General features: G+C 41.2%; 1 protein-coding gene across 8 annotated transcripts in view; it reads right to left on the bottom strand.

The window, feature by feature from the left end:
• The window catches only part of PNPLA7 (patatin like phospholipase domain containing 7), a 43,289-nt gene extending 25,875 nt beyond the window's left edge, over positions 1 to 17,414 (bottom strand). For 6 of the 8 annotated variants that reach the window (XM_061550569.1, XM_061550568.1, XM_061550576.1 and 3 more), the window contains exons 1-14: positions 17,036 to 17,347; positions 15,453 to 15,525; positions 14,038 to 14,115; positions 13,438 to 13,525; positions 12,072 to 12,154; positions 11,794 to 11,891; positions 6,288 to 6,428; positions 5,338 to 5,497; positions 4,154 to 4,234; positions 3,548 to 3,676; positions 2,866 to 2,946; positions 2,504 to 2,527; positions 879 to 1,026; positions 51 to 137 (exon numbers count right to left, since the gene is read on the bottom strand). In XM_061550569.1, coding sequence (XP_061406553.1) covers positions 51 to 137; positions 879 to 1,026; positions 2,504 to 2,527; positions 2,866 to 2,946; positions 3,548 to 3,676; positions 4,154 to 4,234; positions 5,338 to 5,497; positions 6,288 to 6,428; positions 11,794 to 11,891; positions 12,072 to 12,154; positions 13,438 to 13,525; positions 14,038 to 14,115; positions 15,453 to 15,506 — 1,252 coding nt within the window. In that variant the 5' untranslated portion in view covers positions 15,507 to 15,525; positions 17,036 to 17,347. The other 2 variants (XM_061550570.1, XM_061550572.1) reach the window with 2 other exon arrangements.
• Positions 17,415 to 18,708: the final 1,294 nt, after the last annotated feature.

Genomic DNA, 18,708 nt, shown 5'->3' with positions numbered 1-18,708 from the left:
GTCGATTCGCAGCCACTGCTCATATCACATCCGAATACATTCTTACTTACTTGTGATATCCACAGGCATGGAAATGGAACGACTTATGTTTAAGCGACTATTGCGCTCTTGAGCAGCATTTTTTGCACCCTCTGAGCCTGCAGAACAGAATGAAACATATACTTCGTAAATCATCACAGTATAGTGCAGTATTGTATTCATACAAGCAATTGCCAGAGTTGTCTGCGCAGTATAACGTGTTGTTTGTGTAAAGTTTATACTTTTATTTTATTTTTTACACTGTAGAACTTCTAAATAAAATTGTAAACAACCCAAATACTCTTAAAAATAAGTATTGGTGCAATGTTTTGTGGTAAAACTTTAACCAAATCTTACAATGGGAATTGCATGACCTTAAAACACAGTTGAGTTTGGGGAAGAAAGATACTGGAGGAAATCACCACCCACAGGTGGTGTTCACAATGATTGAAGCAAGTGGGTGTGCCAGCTGCTTAACATCAAGTATCAAGGGCCTGAAAAATTGCAATGCCCAAGCAGAAATTACCCAGACTATATCTGCATATTGCATGTCTTAGCATGGTGAAGGCTAAGTCACGTAACCCATGTTACCTGCACAAAATTGGGGAGGGAACCTCATCCAACAATGATCAAAAGTAATTGTAATATGGTCTGTACATGTACGTGTTTTTGTTTGTTGCGGTTGCACCCGATTCAAGAGCCGAATGGCTCACAAGGCTACACCTAATCAATGAACTTGAACTGTCGACAAACATCTCTATGAATGCGTGCAAGTGTCCATCCACCAAGACAAATGTACATTTCCCATTGTGCGTTGTACAACCAAGCTGAAAATGCCTCTTAGAATGACATGCACTCACCAGCTGGTGTGGGCTGGGGCTCGGAAGACTTGGTGGGCTGTTCGGATACTGTCCCCAGGGAGGTGACAGAGCCACGCTTGCCATACCTCACCGGACTGGCCTTTGGAGACAGGCTGCCCACGTTAGACAGTGGGATGGCTTGACTCTCCTGGACAGTCAGGCAAGCGAAGTATTTGGTGATGTGTTACCAGCGTGAAACTTCAGACAGGACGTTACTTCAGAAGCAATATCAACTGAGCGTTGCAATCTCAACAAAGCGGGTTTTAAGATACCAGCCATTTACAGTTTTGCAATAGTGAAAGCAAATAGAAATGTGCACGTGTGCCAGTTCTACAAGCAATGAAAAATGCAAGCAGAAGCTATGGCCACTGTCTTACACTCTGTGAGAGTGCATAATCATTAACTCTCCAAGATGTGTCTGGTGATTTTGACACCACAAACCAAGCCATGCTCTCCACAATTATGTTGGGATCACCAGAACACCTTTCTGCTTTGTAAAACCCTGGAGTTGACATTGACTATGGGCTCCCGTACCCTTCCCACATATCTCAACTCTGCAGGACCTCATTCCTCCATCTGTGCAACATCTCCCACAATCATCATTTCCTTACCCAGGCTGATGCTAAGACTCTCCCCAGGTGCCTTTATCACATCTGGACTTAACTAATGCAACCTTCTCTTCTATAACCTCCCCAAATCACTCATCTCCAAATGCCAGATGATGTAAAATTCCACTGCCAGACTGCTCATATGCACCAACAAACTCCCAACCTCTCCATTAGCTCCCAACGCAATCCCGGAAAATGTTCATGATCGTATTTGCTTATCTTCCAAGATCCTCCATTGACTCGCAGCTACCGACCTCTGCCCATAACTTACTGCCTCCTGCTCTTTATAAAATACAGAGGCTCATTGTTTCTGTACAACATCTTAAAAGGATGTCGCATTACATCTCTTGATAAATCCATAATTTTATTGCAGAGTGTTTTTTTAAAGTAATTGGGAATGGTCAAAAAGGTATGAAAATAACAGGTGGCTGCCGTGCAGAGCACAACAAATTCACATTGAATGCTGGATGGACTGTATAAAATCTATATGATTGACAATAGATATTTCATAATCGATGCAAAAATATTGGTAAATATATAATTGTAACCCGGTGGTAGCTCGTTACCTATATAGATGGATAATATTCCATGAGGTTATTGTACTTTAACTATACTAACCAGAATAAGATCAAAATGTGAAATTCATGAAGAATGCGGTGGCTTACGAGACATGCGAATCATTCACGTGTTCTGGTGCAATCATGGTTTTTTTTTTCCCACAAACTACTTAAGTAACATCCGCCTATGCCTGTAAAACTAGGAAATGTGGTCATCCCAGCGATGCACTACGCGTGAAAAAGCAGAGTGACAATGCCGTGTGATTGCAATTCATGGCTAGCAAAAGCAACGAACGTCTCTCGCCAGCTGCGAAAAGTGCGCCAGGTACTCGCAATGAAAATTAAACGCATAGCAAGACAATAAAGCGGGTGGAAATTTTGTACTGCGTTTATGGAAGCATAATGCATGATTTGCATACCATGACATTTTCGTTTTGCTATGAAAATAAAACATTCGTACCTTTTTTGACATCTTTTTACATTCCTTTTTGTATTATGAACGACATGTGGAAAAATTCGACAAGGTTAATACATTAGAAAACAAGGAAATTAATGTGTAATACCTCAAGTCGCGAAAGAGCGTTAAAGAAAAACATCTAATTTGCCTATTTTGCAATTGAAAAAAATTACATCAACATTCCACATCTACGCAAGTTTAAATGAGTGTAAATTAGTTTAAATCGAAGCGTCACCATGCCCTGAACAAAACACTGTCCCACATCTCTGCACCAGCAGTTACCTTTATACAAACAATTGTGTCATGTGCACTTTTATGTGTTTACCAAGTCATTCTTTACTCAACGGCCTTTAAAAAGTACTTACTGCACTGAAGAGTTCGTTGGTGAGCCCCAAGTAGTTGTGAAGAGCCAGGAAAGTCACTCGTTGTAAGCGCACCATAATAATCTGTAAACACCACACCAACTACATTAATATTTCTATTATGCGTAGGAGAGCAAAAATAATCATATAAAGTCACAAGGTCAGCCCAGTCGAGAACACTTTATGGTAAATTAGATACTAGAAAAAAATATGACAGCTCTGTCAATCCACTGCTTTCCCATGCCACGTTCATCATGGAGATTGTTTGACCATACTTCACCACTCTGATTAATACAGGCGAGTGAAGAGAGACACCAAGGACTAGTTAAAATGTAATTCGCCACCGATGTTATCCATAACTGGGAATCAAACTCAGGTAGACAGGTTCATCATGCAGTGCACTTACCACTATACCATTATGGATGGAAAGAAAATTGGTTGAATGTCTTTACATCAGTCAAGCATGTCAATAAACAATAAAGTGTGTGCGGCAATGATGAGCCATGCTTGAATTTACTTCACATCATCAATAAAGCATCAGGGATAAGGGAGCAATGCTTTCATGCACAATAAAAGAAAAGTGCTAGCCAGTGCAACAACACCAAGTGTAAACATGAACATAACATTCTTTGTATATCCAAAGGACAACGCTTCATTATCAGCATGTATTAAACGGAGTTCTCACCTGCACAACTCGGACGAGGGTCTCTGGGTACTTCTGGAAGACGGACTGGAAGGCTTCTGCCGGAAGACGAAGAACCGTTGAGTTAACAGCTGCCCGAGCGGACACTGTCTTGTAAGGTGCTGGGTAACCCTGCCACACACAAGATGGCATCAGTGCAACATTCTTCCTCCTGCTTTAAAGAAACGTAAAGAAAAATAATGTGCGTCGCTTGAATCTGGTTCTGCTTCAAATACTTTTGATACAAGTAGCCAAGCTGGACATTTTTATCAGATGATTACAAAACTCCGCAACCACAAAGGTGGTAAACTTTGAGGTATGCAGATCACATCTGAAAATATTCAACTACCTATCTGATGTGCCAAAAGTTAATCCAAGGGTCACAATCAACTCTGTTTTTATATAGTAAAGCTATGCTGTTTACAACTTAGTATGCGAGAAAGTCAAGTCAATTTTATTTTTGTTTACATAGGTGGTGCCTTTCTGGTACAAAATCTGACACTCTCTGTGGCCTTTTAATTAAACACTTGCTTAATCTTCACCAAATCAAACTTCTATTTCACTACGGGCACAGTTGTGGACGTACATGACCTACTGCAGGGTACGTACTGTGATTACGTCCAGAATGCTGAGCAGACTGTGCACGCTGTCCCCTGGGTGTACCTCCTTGACCACAGCCTCTGTTCCATCCTAGCCGAGGCCAAACAAAAATCAAACACAAAATTATCACAAACATATTTACATTCATCTGTTTTTTTGTTTGCAATGCAAAGAGACATCACAAACAACGCTGTTCTGGCTTCAATGTCCAGTACACAAAAACACATTGGTGCGGAAAGAATAAACAAAGCTGTTGACCAGAGAGGCTATGTAAAATATATGAAATAATCACATAACAAAACTTTTTTCTAAGCGCATGTAAAGGAAAATACGTGATACATGTCGAGCCAGATTGCCTGAATTTGCACTCCATTGCTCTGGTAATGTCTTCAAGATGTGCAACAAAATTCTAAACTTGCGCATCACAGTGTATACCTGCCCGATTCCAAATGGTGATCAGGCAATAGTCAAATCCTCAAAAACACACGGAACACATAGCCACTGTCTTAATTAACCATTAACTGCTAATAATAAAAAATAAAGATGCACCACAAAAGAGACAAACTCTTTGATTACAATTTCATTTCCAACACGAGTTTTAAGCTGTGTTAAGGTACAATGGTTCACACATTGTACCTTACCACATACTGCACTATGAACGCAAAGAGATCGGAGTTTGATTGTTGGCCACAACTAACATCAGTGGTAAGTAATACTCGTCGCACTGACAAGTGTGAATTACAGTAAAAGAACCATCACGGCATGGGTAGGCCTTCATCCAGCAGCGGATTGACTAAGGACGGTGTATTGTTTATGATAAAAACATCCACATAGGTAATCCACATCACCATCGTGTGCTCAAGTAGCATCATTGCAACAACAGACTAGGTTTTGATTTAAAGCTTTCGTGACTGCAGGGATTCATGTTCTTGGTTCTTTCGGTAAAGTCACGAAGAAGGGAAATAAGAAAATAATAAATATAAAACAATAAAATTCTCACGACGTTTCGACTGCAACACAAGCAATCGTCATCAGGTGTGAAATCCACAGCAAGAAAATTTGAAAAAAAAATAACAGACTAGGTACGTAAAAAAAAAGTTTTTTGGGTTGCAAGTTTCTTTCAGGTGGTTCGTTTCCAGCTATACGTGTCCTCAATGTAAAAGGCACATCCAATGCAACTTGCTCACACTCACATTCTCGGTGATGCACACTTCCAACAGGCCATCCTGCAGCACATATATAGAGTCATCTGGCTGCCCTGGCCGGAAGATGTGCTCTCCTTCATGGAACTTCACAAACACCATGTGCTTGCACAGCTCCAAGAAAAGGGGCTTCTCAAAGTGACCAAGCACCCTTCATTGGCAAAATTACAAGCGCATTAACACACAATTGATATTTCACAAATTGCTGTATTTAGGGTATTATAATCATCAACATTCTCATATACTGCACGTATAAATACTAGGGATGCTAAGATTATTTGATTCATTTATTATAATCAACTCTTATCCTCATTATACATGCATTGAATCATATTTCAAATGTGTTTAACCCACAACATATTGTATAGTCATGCTTGTTTGTGTAAACTGTCTAGACTGGATTGTTTAAGCAGTTCTGTACTGAGTGATTCTCTTGTTATTATCTCAAACATCCCTTTATTCTGGTACCTCAAAATATACCACATGGGAGGTGCAGTACAAATAATAAAGGATAATACAACTAGAGATTCTACATACAGCACAAGTTCAACAAAGCAATCTATTCTGAAATTAACCTGTGATGCCAAAGCTTGACAATTCATCAAATCATCATGGCAGTAAACCACCAACTGTAGAATTAATGGTGTTCACTCCTCGTCAAGGAGCATAAATCATCACGCAAACTCCGGTTATCCTCGCAGCGGCAAAGACGGTCATTGCATTGTTCGCTTTCAGATGCGGTTCTGCAGCCAGATGGAACTCTCTTCCTTCCGACATTAGGAAGCCACTGGAGCTATCCACTTTTAAATCGATGAAGAAAACGAATTTCTTTAGAACTGATTTTTGTGTTTAGTTTTCCGTCCTTCCCTGGGACCGACGATTAGCACGGTTGGCTACGTACGAAAGAAGTTCAAGATACATATGTACACACACATACATACCGTACGTTCTTCAGCATGTAGAGGACCTCGGAGGGCAGCCTTGAGTCGGACACCTCGTACTCACTCAGGTCAGCCTCTAGCAAAGCTGGCGGTGGTTCCTTCGGCTGTAGCGTTGGCAGCTCCTTTTTAAAGCGCAATATTCTGCAAATAATAGACCAGAAGATTAATATCTCATCGAAAGAACCAACAGATATCTGGTGATATCAACAGCCTTTCATTAAACGTAGACTTATTGTGGAAAGAACAATATTTTAATTAAAAATAAAACTTGTGTATGATTTTTTTACATTTTCCATGGCTCAACAATAACCAAGTATTTTCACGATCATTCATGCCAAAGTGCATACTGTACAGTAAATCAAATAACTATGACACCGACAACTTAGGTAAACACATGACAATACAAAAGCTGTGTAAGCAATATACTGTGATTACAGTGCAGTGCAATGTCATGGTATTATTGCTGGAATCAGTATTCGGCAAAAGCAATAATTAAAATTTTGCACGAGCATAAAGGTTGATTTGGCATTTGCAGCACCAAATCAGTTACTGATAGGGATTTCCTCTGGAGACCACCAGACTGCAGAAAGAGCATCTTTTCTGGCCAGCTTCCAATCCCCTCCATACACACGAAGAGAGAGGAGTCGACCACACCCTGCTTGGTGATCCAAGCATACATACACAAATATCCCAAGCTATACACATATCTACAGCTGCCAGAGGCATGAACGTAAGCGCATGCATATAAAATAACTATTCACTGACCTCCCCAGTCGTGGAGGGGAAAGTCTTCACAACCTGATATCAGGCCAGTGCCGTGCTACTGAACCTGGGGGGTGTTGGCAGGAGCCTTGTGGACGCTGCCATAGCCTAATCAAATTATTTTTCATGCAACTACAAACATATTATATTTTTGTCTGGCCTGGTAGCAGCTACATTAGTACCCGATAGGTACCCGATAGGTCTCCCCTAACATAGCAAACAGCACCCCTTTAATATAAGTGGAAAAGCCCACTGCCTGACAAAAAGGCTGCATCAGCAGAGACTAGGATGTTCAGTCTGTAATGGAAGATTAATAAAAGTAGCATATGCCAAGGTGGCTCCCCCATGAATTTATTCCAAGGTGACCTTTTTAGCGCTGGCCCAGAATGTCAGCACCACCCTCGTGAAGTGCACGGTAACAAAGAAGGAGAGCTGTTTATCAGCATGCTCAGGACACAGGGTGATTCAAGACTGTATTCAAGTTGCCAAATTAAACTGCAAGCCGCCTCCCCATTCCACTTGGGGAAAGGGGGGCAGGGAGTTGTTCTGAATGGGAGAGCCTTGCGAGCTGATCTAGAACCAGGGGAAGATGCAACAGGGCATCCAAATTCAATTGCGGAGGCCACCGCGATGGCTGCATGGCCCTCGGCAGACATGCCAGGATGTGATTGGTGTCTGAAGAGAGTAGCCTCCACTCACGGTAGCCCGGACTCACTAGTCAAAGAGACTGACATCCCATATACTTGCAAATAGCATGAGATGTCCCCCTGAAGGGATCTTGGGAAACAGGAGTGGGTGGGGGGGTAAACTGTGTGACCGTACCATCAGCACTTGGGAGTCAGTGGGGGTGAAAGTTCCCTCAGTTAAGGATCTTTTTTCCCAGAACTGTCATGGAGAATGGGCGGCCCCTCAAGTCTTGGCCCCTTCTAGCCTTAAGGGGTGGATATACCCCTGAGTGGCACGAAGTGGAAAGCACAGCAACTTACGGGAGGACTCTTTCAGACAAATCCTAAGTTAACAGCAAAATGGCAATAGATGACAAAACAATCTGTGCACCGCATAGAAGGAAATTGCATTGATGGTGCAGGAACTTACAGTCCGTGTTGCCGTTAACTCATACAGCCAGGGCACAATATTCTAGATTGCTTTGTTCCTTTTTTATGCTTCTTCTATTGCAGGTAGACTATGATGGATGCTGGAAATCAGTAGATAAAGTCACGGGACTCACATGGCTCAAAAAAAAGTTCCGCAATGGACACAGCTAGCTCTGTGACACTCCAACAGCAAAAGCTGCATGCGAGTAATAGCTAGCACCACCGCAGAAGACAAGACCCATGAGACAGGGGGCACGGGGGCGCCCTTTGGGAACCACCAGACTCTGAGGCCTGCACACACTCCCCGATGAACCAACAAGCCGAGGTAGAGTGCCACTTTCTGCTGCACCAGACAGCATGGAGGTGGCCAAACGTGACCTCCCTATGATGTAAAGATGGCCCATCTCCAAGCAGTCCAGACAAACCACATACTTGTCCAACTGTTAAAACAAGTTTTCTCTGAAGCACAAAATAAGGGGAGGTAGAGAAAAAACCTACACGGCAGACGGACACAATAATCCCCTGTGGGCTGGTGGAACCAGGAGGTTCCTACCAGTAAAATGTCTCCAGTGCCTTAGCACACAAAGCACAAGGTATACAGGACAGGCCACCAGTGTTTAATAAATAGCTTGTAATGTTTAAAATGACCAGGGGAAACAATGCAAATCAACAAAGGTTAGTGACACTTAGGTAACATTAAACCAACTTTGCACACTTGGAGTAATATCGACTGTGGCAGGATCTGTAGGAATAAAAGTGAATGTATATAACCTCAAATTGTCAACACATACCAGTCAAGTCTATTCACAATTTTAAAAAGTTATATAAATAACTGAAAAGAACACGTTTCAAGATGTCAAGGACTGTACACGACCAAAGGCCAAATCACATGAAATGCCTATGCCTTTCAACATAACTTATTTGAACATTGCACTTGGCACATCTCCAGTATGTTACATAAGCTACATACCAGTAGTGTTTATACATTCTCATGTTCATCTCCCTAACATCAAACTTGTGTGCACTATCAAAAGTAATCTCAATGCTACATACCATGTAATCGTTTAATTGGAAATATATAAATATATTTTTTTACAAATGGTTTTATAATTTAAATATTTTATGAAACCCTCCATTTGTGCGAGTTTGGATGACTAAAGCAGTTTGAATTAAAAATAAGGCCTTAACAAATGAAATGTAAAAAAGTATGCTTTTGCAGCTGCTTGTAATGCGAGTTTGCTTTTCACTATGGCCTGCATGCTGACTATTTCTCCTCTCGAGATTTTACTTCGTACCGCTGCGGGGCTCTTCAGAAGTTGAATTAGTAATTTACCTCTTTTTATAACTAATTAAACTGCTACACTGAGTTTGGATAAAGAGAGCGACAAACTACAAATCAGGAGATGAGCAGGTAGATACGCTCTCACTCGTGCTATTCGATGCAACATTAGTCGATGTTTCCCAAAAAAATTGATGGCAAAAATGAAGGCATAACCATAGGTGTTAAAAAGTATTAGCTGTCTCCAATTTTCTGATATCATAAGACATTTATAAATGACCGACAGGAAGTTGCCAAAATAGGCTGCAAAGTTCGTCTCAATATAAGCATGGGCAAAAAACAAAAGTCACATTCAACAAAGTTGGCTAAACAAAGAAAAGGTATTGCTCTAGGACAACAACTGGAAAATACAGCACCCCATGGCAATTATTTAAACATATTTGGATAGAGAATTATTAACTGAAGAGGCAACAAGAGTAGGATGGAATGAATACTGAATTTGACCATTAAAAAGCATCATACCCAAGTCTCTGAAGGAGAAAGTCTTAAATGAATGCATGTTACCCATTATCAAAACACATTCCTGCGGAGGGAGCTGGTAGGAACGTTGGGTTGCTCGGTCAATGGCCAGGGTCAACGACGGCGTGGTGTATTCCGCAAATATGGCCGACTGTGAGGGCGGGCACAAGCCGGCGTGAGTAGGTGAAACGTTGAGTTTTATAAGGGCACCACGGGGTGACCAGCCCCTCCCCTCCCAACCCCACCCTTCCCACCCCCCACACCCAGCCCCTCCCCACCCTCCCCACCCACCCAGCCCATCCCCACCCACCCAGCCCCTCCCCACCCTCCCCTCTCCACCCAGCCCCACCCCTCCCATTTTTGGATGCATGACGGACGGACACAATAATCTCCTGTGGGCTGGTGGAACCAGGAGGTTCCTACCAGTAAAATGTATTTATACTGAGACATGGATACCAACAAAGAAAATGCAACTAAAATGGGGACATACGCAAAGAAGCACAGAGAGATGGACGCTGTGAAATACACTGAGATACATTCCGAACATGTGGTTCAGGGGAACAAATAGAGACAACAATGCAAATCAGACATCATATTCAAGAAAGCAAATGGGCAAGGCGCATTACTGAAGGATGATGGCCAATGGACAAGGCTTGTAATGGAATGGCAGTCAAAGGAAAAAACGTGCCATTGAGACACTGAAAAATGGAAAAATTAAATAAGCAATGAGGACAGTGGCATCGTGGGGCCATGTGGGGTGGCGACAGTGTGATGACTTTAGCAGTGGCTAGTGGTTGACGATGTCAGGATATATATCTGCTGACATTTTGCGAGTTGGTGCCTGAAGTAAAAGAAAAAATGTTGCACTTGAAAGGATAGGAGGGGGTATAAAAAAATAAATAATAATAAAGGTCACATTTGCAAGTACGAAATTGTCTTGGAATGCTGAAGACCCCTAACAAAAAGACATACAATCCAACGTATCAAACGACATGATTGCATCTGCTAAACAGGTTTGATTGGTTTCACTTTCCCCGAGTTTACAGTGTACGAAAAAACTAAATATCCATGTATATACTAAGTTGAGCTTATGTGACTATTAGGATGACTGCACACTATGTGTCCCACAACACACACAATCATTGCAAATTCGTGGGTGTGTATTACAACTGATTTTAAAAGCAACGGAGGTGTATATTACGTCTAATGACTCAGAACCCACCACCCACATGACCCGAATGACACTTATAATACTTATCACAATAGTTTGCCATTCTTCCCCCACACCTCCGATGAACACGGTTGGCTACTTTTGGTGTGAAAGAGGTTCAATGTACATACAATACAGCCCACTGCACATCTGCTAGTCTAGCATGCTGACTTTGTTAAATAGGTTACTGTACCATTACACTTTCCAAGTAAAATTGCTTAAGTAATTAACATTCGGCCATACAATGTGTGAGAATGTTTTCATCGTTCATGTATAGTGCTTAAAAATGGTAATTACAGCAGTTCTGATATAATTACCTTTTCATTCCACTTGGTAGGCAAACACCATTAAAACACAAATACAGGTAAGACATATAACACCATGCACCATTTCAAATAATATATAAACCTTATTCAAAAACTTCCAGACCAAACATATTTTTCAAGCAATTAAATGTTTTTGTTCAGACAATAGAAGCTTCATCTCATTACCATTTTCTACAATTCCCAAAATGCAATCAATGAACTGAACATCTGATCACCAAATCGCAATGCACATATGCCATGTGTCGTTGTCACTTTAAACCTGTTTAATTCGAGACCTATCAGAGGCAAAAAAGATGGTAGTTGTAGTGAGACTCACTTTTTCGCCAAATTGAGGACCTTCTGTCTTTTTCTGAGACGACTCCTCTGTGTGCTTGTCGTAGCATTCTCCACCAGTGCAGAGGTTGACTGAGACATCTAAGAGTGGCATATTAGGAAGCAGTGTTACACGTGCATGATCTAGGGACGCTGACACACATGAACAGAGCTTACCCAAACAGAAAATATGACCGTATTTATAACAAATTAATGTCCTTGATTATGATTAATGCACAAGCAAGCAATAAAATGTGTTATTGGGTTTTCAAAACGTCTTACCTTCCTCATGATCTTGCGACCATAAAACATGACTTTGTCTCTCTTGCGAAATCTATACCTTGGAACATCTTGCCTTTGAAGGTCTATAATAATCACAAATTATTGCTGTTAGAATTTTAATATGATACCTCTTGTAGAGCTATTACTGTTAATTAGGGCGTTTTTCAAATGAAACTTAATTAAAAAAACAGAATGTTCCCTGATATTTCACAATCACCAAATTTTAAAAAGGAGTCGGTGGGCAGTTATACATATGGAAGTGTCTACAAAACAGAGCACTTTCATGTTCAACTGATAATTATCATTTATTATAATAAATTAATGCCTTGAGAGATTTTGGGATAATTATGTATTTCCCAGATATTAATCATTATATTCCAAAAAAGTTTGCTGGCTAGATTTGTGCCTGGCTCCCTGGCGCACAGCAAATAGCACGTGTGTGGTGATGACATCAACATTTCTGCAATGATGATGTCAACTGTTACCCACATCCCGTGTTGAGCAAGGATCGTGCGTGCTGACGTCACCCACCCCCCCCTTCCACCACAGCCGTGTATCCCACACAAATGTGATGATACAGATAGAGGGAGATATATGAAGAGAATGAGAGGAGAGGTACCGGGAGAACGTGAAAGTGTGAAACGGAGAGTAAAGTCAGAGAGCAAAACGGAAAGAGGTGAGCAAGGGAAAGCGACAACCAGTGTGGGAGGAGGATTAGGGAGAGGCAAGAGAGATTGAGATGGGAAAGAGAGAGGTGGGAATGAGGAGCACAAGGGTGAGAGGTGAGAGAAACAGGGGGGAGAGAAGTGCGTGAGATACAGTGGAAGGGGAGGAATATAGAGGACGAGGTAGTAGATTAGGAGGAAGAGGAATAGAGAAAGAGCCAATGCGAGATATGAAGATAAATCAAGATATACAGTACAGAGAAGGCAAGAGAAAGGTGGAGAGACAGGGTTCTATAAAAGATGTAATGTTTTCTTGGCTGGCTGTGATGGACAGACGGTTAGATCAAAAGGATGTCCAAGTTGCTAGTTGGTATAAAGATCAATGTTACAATTTCAGGAATTACTATACAGTGATTGATAACACAATATATAATTCCAACAACAGTCGTATTTATTCCACCGTGAAAGGGAAATTAAATACCAGCCTCCGGCGTCAAAATGAACCATAGGATATATCTTGCAGCATGCCGAGTGATCAGCAAAGTATCTTAAAATTAATTCCCTAAAATTTGTTTCTGAGCCAATGTGTCTGCCAATGCACACAAATAAACACTAAAATGCATCTGTAAATAAACTAGTGTTCTCCATAAATGATTCCTTTCAAAATAGAACAATCCAATATAACAAATCTAGATACTCACATCTCTGCTTGAGTTTTTTGTAGACAAAGAAAATGACCACAGCAATTACGAGCAAAGCCACCGCAGCACCAATAAGGATACCATACACCTGAAACACAAGATTAAGAAAAGTTAAATGGTAAACAGCATGCAAACATATCAGAATATTTAATTCTGAATCAGAATGTGTAATTATACTGGAGAAATCCGATGAGCTATGACGCTCGTTTTAACAGATATAACTGTAATTAGATAAATGCTGTAGTATGTCACCAGGAAATGTCCCATGTTTCAGTTCCAAGTATGCCTGCAAACTAATGTCATTTTAATTCGTAGATGCTGAGCTTATATTATACATATTTCTGTATATTTAATTGTAGGTTAAATCTCATTTCAAGAAACTGTACACAAAACCAGTCCTTTCAATATACTGTACATGAAACCAGCCAACATTATTTGTAACAAAGGTGTTCTTTCCAGAAAGGATGTGGTAAACTGACAGTTGAATGACACAATAGTCAAGCAGACACCTCTTAACCAATCCTGTTCCATATAACAGAAACCAAGGCATCACACAATACAGTAAATGGTGAAAATGAAGGAGTGTACACTACTGCTTACCATAGTGATCTGTAATTGTTCTTCCATAAACATGAGAATTCGCAATGTGGTGGCTGGGCTGTTGGCAGAGAGGTCTAGCTGTGAAATAGAGGTTGATATGAACATATTTTAAGTGTCCTTATATTATCCATTTGAAAAGTATAAAACAACAATATGTAATTTGTCCATTGATTCTTCCTTATTGCATCTTCAGAACCCTCCTACTGAGCCTTCAAACTTATCCTGTCCACCACTTTCAATGGCCTTGCACCACTGAACCCATTTTTTCTGATGTCCTTCTTCTGCCCTTGGTACACCCTTGCCCTTTGTAATGTAAAAATTGCTGGTTTAATGTTGAAGTGAAAACATGTGGTTTTGAAGTCTGCTTGCATATACAGAAGACCCACATAAAATCTTACCAATCAGAACCAGCATATAATCAATTCCATTCTACCCTGATAAAAGGTGCAAATAACCTATCATATATAACACTGTCAATTCCCTCTTTAAAAAAACGAGCAAATTCATTAACACAATCTGTTGACCAATCATTATAACTCACACAATTTGTAGCAATGTTCCTCCATAAGGTTTGTTTTGGGATAGATCGCATAAATATAAATGGGCCGTTAAACCCGCCACCATCTGATATACATCAGTGTGCTGTACTCGTAACAAATTGGCATGTTCTGTTTCTTCTCTTTACGTAATAAACCTTACGAGCTGGCTGTGTTGGGTGGTAGCAGGTTGAACACCACATTTAAATTTATGCAATCTAACCCAAAAAAAACCCTGTATTATGGATGACATTGGTCGCGAAAGCCTATGTCTTAAACTGAGCAATGTTTCTGTAACAAAATGCAACACGACTTCTTATAGCTCTACTGCCTCACCACCACTTCCATTTGACATCTCCTAACATGACCCCCACAAATGTCTTGACACATCTGAAAATTAGTCCAATCCCTAATGTCCTTTTATTCTAGATGTAACATTTACCAAAAATATTTTTAAATGCTGTTACATTTTAGTGCTCTACAAATAAAAATGCATAACAGGTATTTTTTGGGTTAGATCACGTAAATATAAATGTTTCGTTAAACCCGACACAACCCAACATAGCCAATTAGTAAGGTCGCGTAAAGTAAAGTTTGTCACACATTTACAATCTATATATTTACACAATCTGTAAATGTTGTGGATTTGTTCTCCATAACACCGGTGTGCTGTACTAATAACGAATTGGCATGTTCTGTTTACGTGAGAAACCTTACTAATTGACTGTCTAGTGATGGCGGGTTTAACGACACATTTATATTTACCCGATCTAACCCAAAAGGAACCTACCTGTATTATGGATGATATTGATCGCGAAAGCCTATGTGTTATACTAAATTAAAATGCTTTCGTATTGTCTGTGGTTTAAAAAGAAATACCTGTGAGAATATGTTGAATGCATTTGCTGCACTGGTTAGCTCATCCAGAACCATGGTGGCAGGAAATGGTGATCTGTGTTGTAAAAAAAAGACAGATTTTATCTGATGTTCACAGTTAAGTCAAGCAGCCTATGATAACCCGTGTATAACGCAAATACACTGTATACACAAATGATGGTGATTACAAATGCTAAACTTTGATATTGCACAAAACATGCTTGTTTTATCATTTAAATGTTCTAATGACTCAGGGTACAATATATACAATTTGTTTTGTAGTAGACTTTGAACCCTTTATGGAGAATTTGATGCTAACGGTTAAATATCATTGCTTTGAAGGTCAATGAAAAACTATTCTCTTGGGCCAAAGAATCAGAGAATTATACCAACACAGGGCCACATTACGACGAGCTAAATGTCAATCGTGTCAAGATTGTTTTATAGCTATACTGCCTTGTGCTAGAAGGCAAATATCTCAAACATACATTGTACATTTGTATTACTTCTCTATTACTTGCATCTATAATCAATCTAAACAATGTTTACCTTACACGTTCCCTCATCTCACCTCAAGACCACCATACACAGTACTGCACTCAGGTGCCCAAGTTTTCACAACGAAGCGACGAATCATAAGACTTTATGAAGCATATCCACGGACCATTTAAATCTCAAGAACCATCAACTACATTTCCTCAAACCTCTGCTTCAGCCTGTATACAATCTCACACTCTCAAGCAAAACAAGAATCACGTGAGGCCACAGTGGGCTCAGGTTTCCTGCAAGCTGGTGGAGACGCTTTTTAGAAAACGGTGGGCGGTGGTCATGAACGAAATTGATATAAGTGCAAGCTTCACGGTATGCCACAGTGTCCAGTTGAGTCATGACCCCAATGTGACCTGCCTAGAACAGTTGATGTACATAGCAGATAAAGTCATGATCTCAGAATAAGTCAAGCTAGCGGTGTTTATTTGCAATGAGTGACAGCGATTACGTAAACGACTGTGATCAATTATAAAAATGCAGCTGAGTTAAAACTACCGTTTGAAATGAAAATGTAAGCCTATATTGTGGTCAATTAAGGATATCCTGTATAATGGGAGTAAACTGGTCTAGAATTGTCACAGTAATCGTACTGTTATGGAAACAGATGCGATGCTTCAATGGATCAAACTTACAGATGAATTGGAGTCTAATAATATGTACATTTTGTCTAATATCTTATAATGACCACCCATGACCCCTAGTCTTGGCTTGTCAACAAAAACATTGAATTTCTACCTTTTGCCATGTATTTATTGGCACAGGCGGACCTAACATGATATTGTGCTGACCCACCACAACAGTATCAGTTTTCAGATACAGTATTCCCGTGCCAAGCAGCAAAGCTTCCACGTTCTTAAGACGGGAACCTGTACATCCCAGAGTAAACCCCACTGCTCTCCTTAAAAACCAAACGGATCGTCTCACCAAGCGGTGCTTAATTTAGAGACCATGAGGGAAAAAAATACAATCACCACGGACACACATTTAACAACCTCACGTCCGTCGTATATGTGTGTGTGTCACTGTTAATATCTTACCGGCGTATAGTACAAGTGAAGAGTCAGTGTAAGCGATCTCGCCGCAATGTTTTCTTAACGCGACGTTGATCTGCTGCGTTTAAATAGAACGACCCACGGCTACCCCAAGTCACTGCCAAAACGCACGCGGCACACGGCACACGGCGAACGAACCGAACCACCGCCCCCAAAACAACGGCATCAACAATCGCCGAACGTTTACACGGAGCCGTGTGAGTTACATTAGAGAGAGAGAGACGCGGGAGAGGACGATAACAGTGGATAATTGCGCGAAAGCCGCGGCGTTGTTTGGCCAAAATCGACCACCGCTCTAGAGACTCGCCCCTCTTACCTTAAGGCCCTCTCCGCCTTCTGCCTGTCAACAGCTGCGCGCCGCTGATTGGTCCCCGCCCAAACTCCGCCCCCCGATGACGTCACCCGCCAAGGGGCGGCACGCTCGACCAATCACGAGGGCGGTATTGACCATGGTGGTGATCGTGGTGGGGGTGTGTGTGTGGTGAATCGATTCCGATTGCAGTTAATCGGTGTTCGTGCGATTACATCGTGCGTTGCGGACGTGTCGATTCATCGTCGATTCGCAAATGTAGTGCAGGACGAATGGATTCGATCGGGTCGATTAGTACGGTACGATTAGGAAGTGAATCGTATTTTTCATTTATTGGAGTTCATCAGTGGGTCGCAGTTTGGGAACAGCGCTGTTACTGCTTCAGTTGTTGGTTGTTCTCTCGTGTTCATTGTGAACATGTTAAACAAAATATGTTAAACAAAATAGGCAACGGGTCTGTTTCACCACAAGAAATATGACATCGAGGTCAATCAAGGTGGCCCTTCGGAATCATATTTATTTATACTGGAGGAATCCGATGAGCTATAAAGCTTTTTTTCATAGGTGTCCAGTTGGGGCTGGTCAGGACGTTACAACAATAAACAATACGATATGAGTGCAAAGTAGAGTGAAAGTTTAATATGTATAGAAATAAAACTAAACTCTTTATCTTACCAGGTAAGGCCCACTGAGCTATTAGCTTTTTAAAAAAAAAAACTTGGCCACAAATGAAAGCTCAACAAAGGGGCCGTCCATAAATGACGTCACGTACCGGGAGGGGGTTAGACATTTGTGACGATGTGTGACGAGGGGGGTTGGATTTGAGAAATGTGACGTCACATCAAAATGTGCAACTTTAAATAAATATAGACAACACGTTCTGCTTAATTAAATAGACTTTTAGATGATGTTTTCTCCTACAACATCAGAGTGCAGAGTGGGGGGGGGGGGGCAGAGCTTTGTGACGTCATATTTGAGGAGGGGGGGGTCTGACTTTTTGTGTGACGAAGGGGGGGGGTCAAAAATCGTACAAAATAGCGTGACGTCATTTATGGACGGCCCCAAATAAACAGCAGTCGTCAGGGTAGGGATCGAACCCACGCATACCAGGCGAGGTAGTTAACATCTCGCCACGGTGGCTCATGTCACAACCTACTGCTGAATGAGAGCCTGTCCACGGCCTGGCGAGTCGTGTGAGCTTGTGTGATCATATCCCACCACCACGCTGATCAGTAAGCCAGTATCTGCAGGCGGAGAACATAGCAGCACAGTAGTTCAAAGAACACATTCCTGCGGAGGGAGCTGCTGGTAGGAACGTTGGGTTGCTCGGTCAATGGCCAGGGTCAAC

This window comes from Lethenteron reissneri, chromosome 12 (assembly GCF_015708825.2).
Source record: "Lethenteron reissneri isolate LAM-NWPU_2019-01 chromosome 12, ASM1570882v1, whole genome shotgun sequence".
Taxonomy (NCBI): domain Eukaryota; kingdom Metazoa; phylum Chordata; class Hyperoartia; order Petromyzontiformes; family Petromyzontidae; genus Lethenteron; species Lethenteron reissneri.
This window is presented reverse-complemented; position numbering and strand designations above follow the sequence as displayed.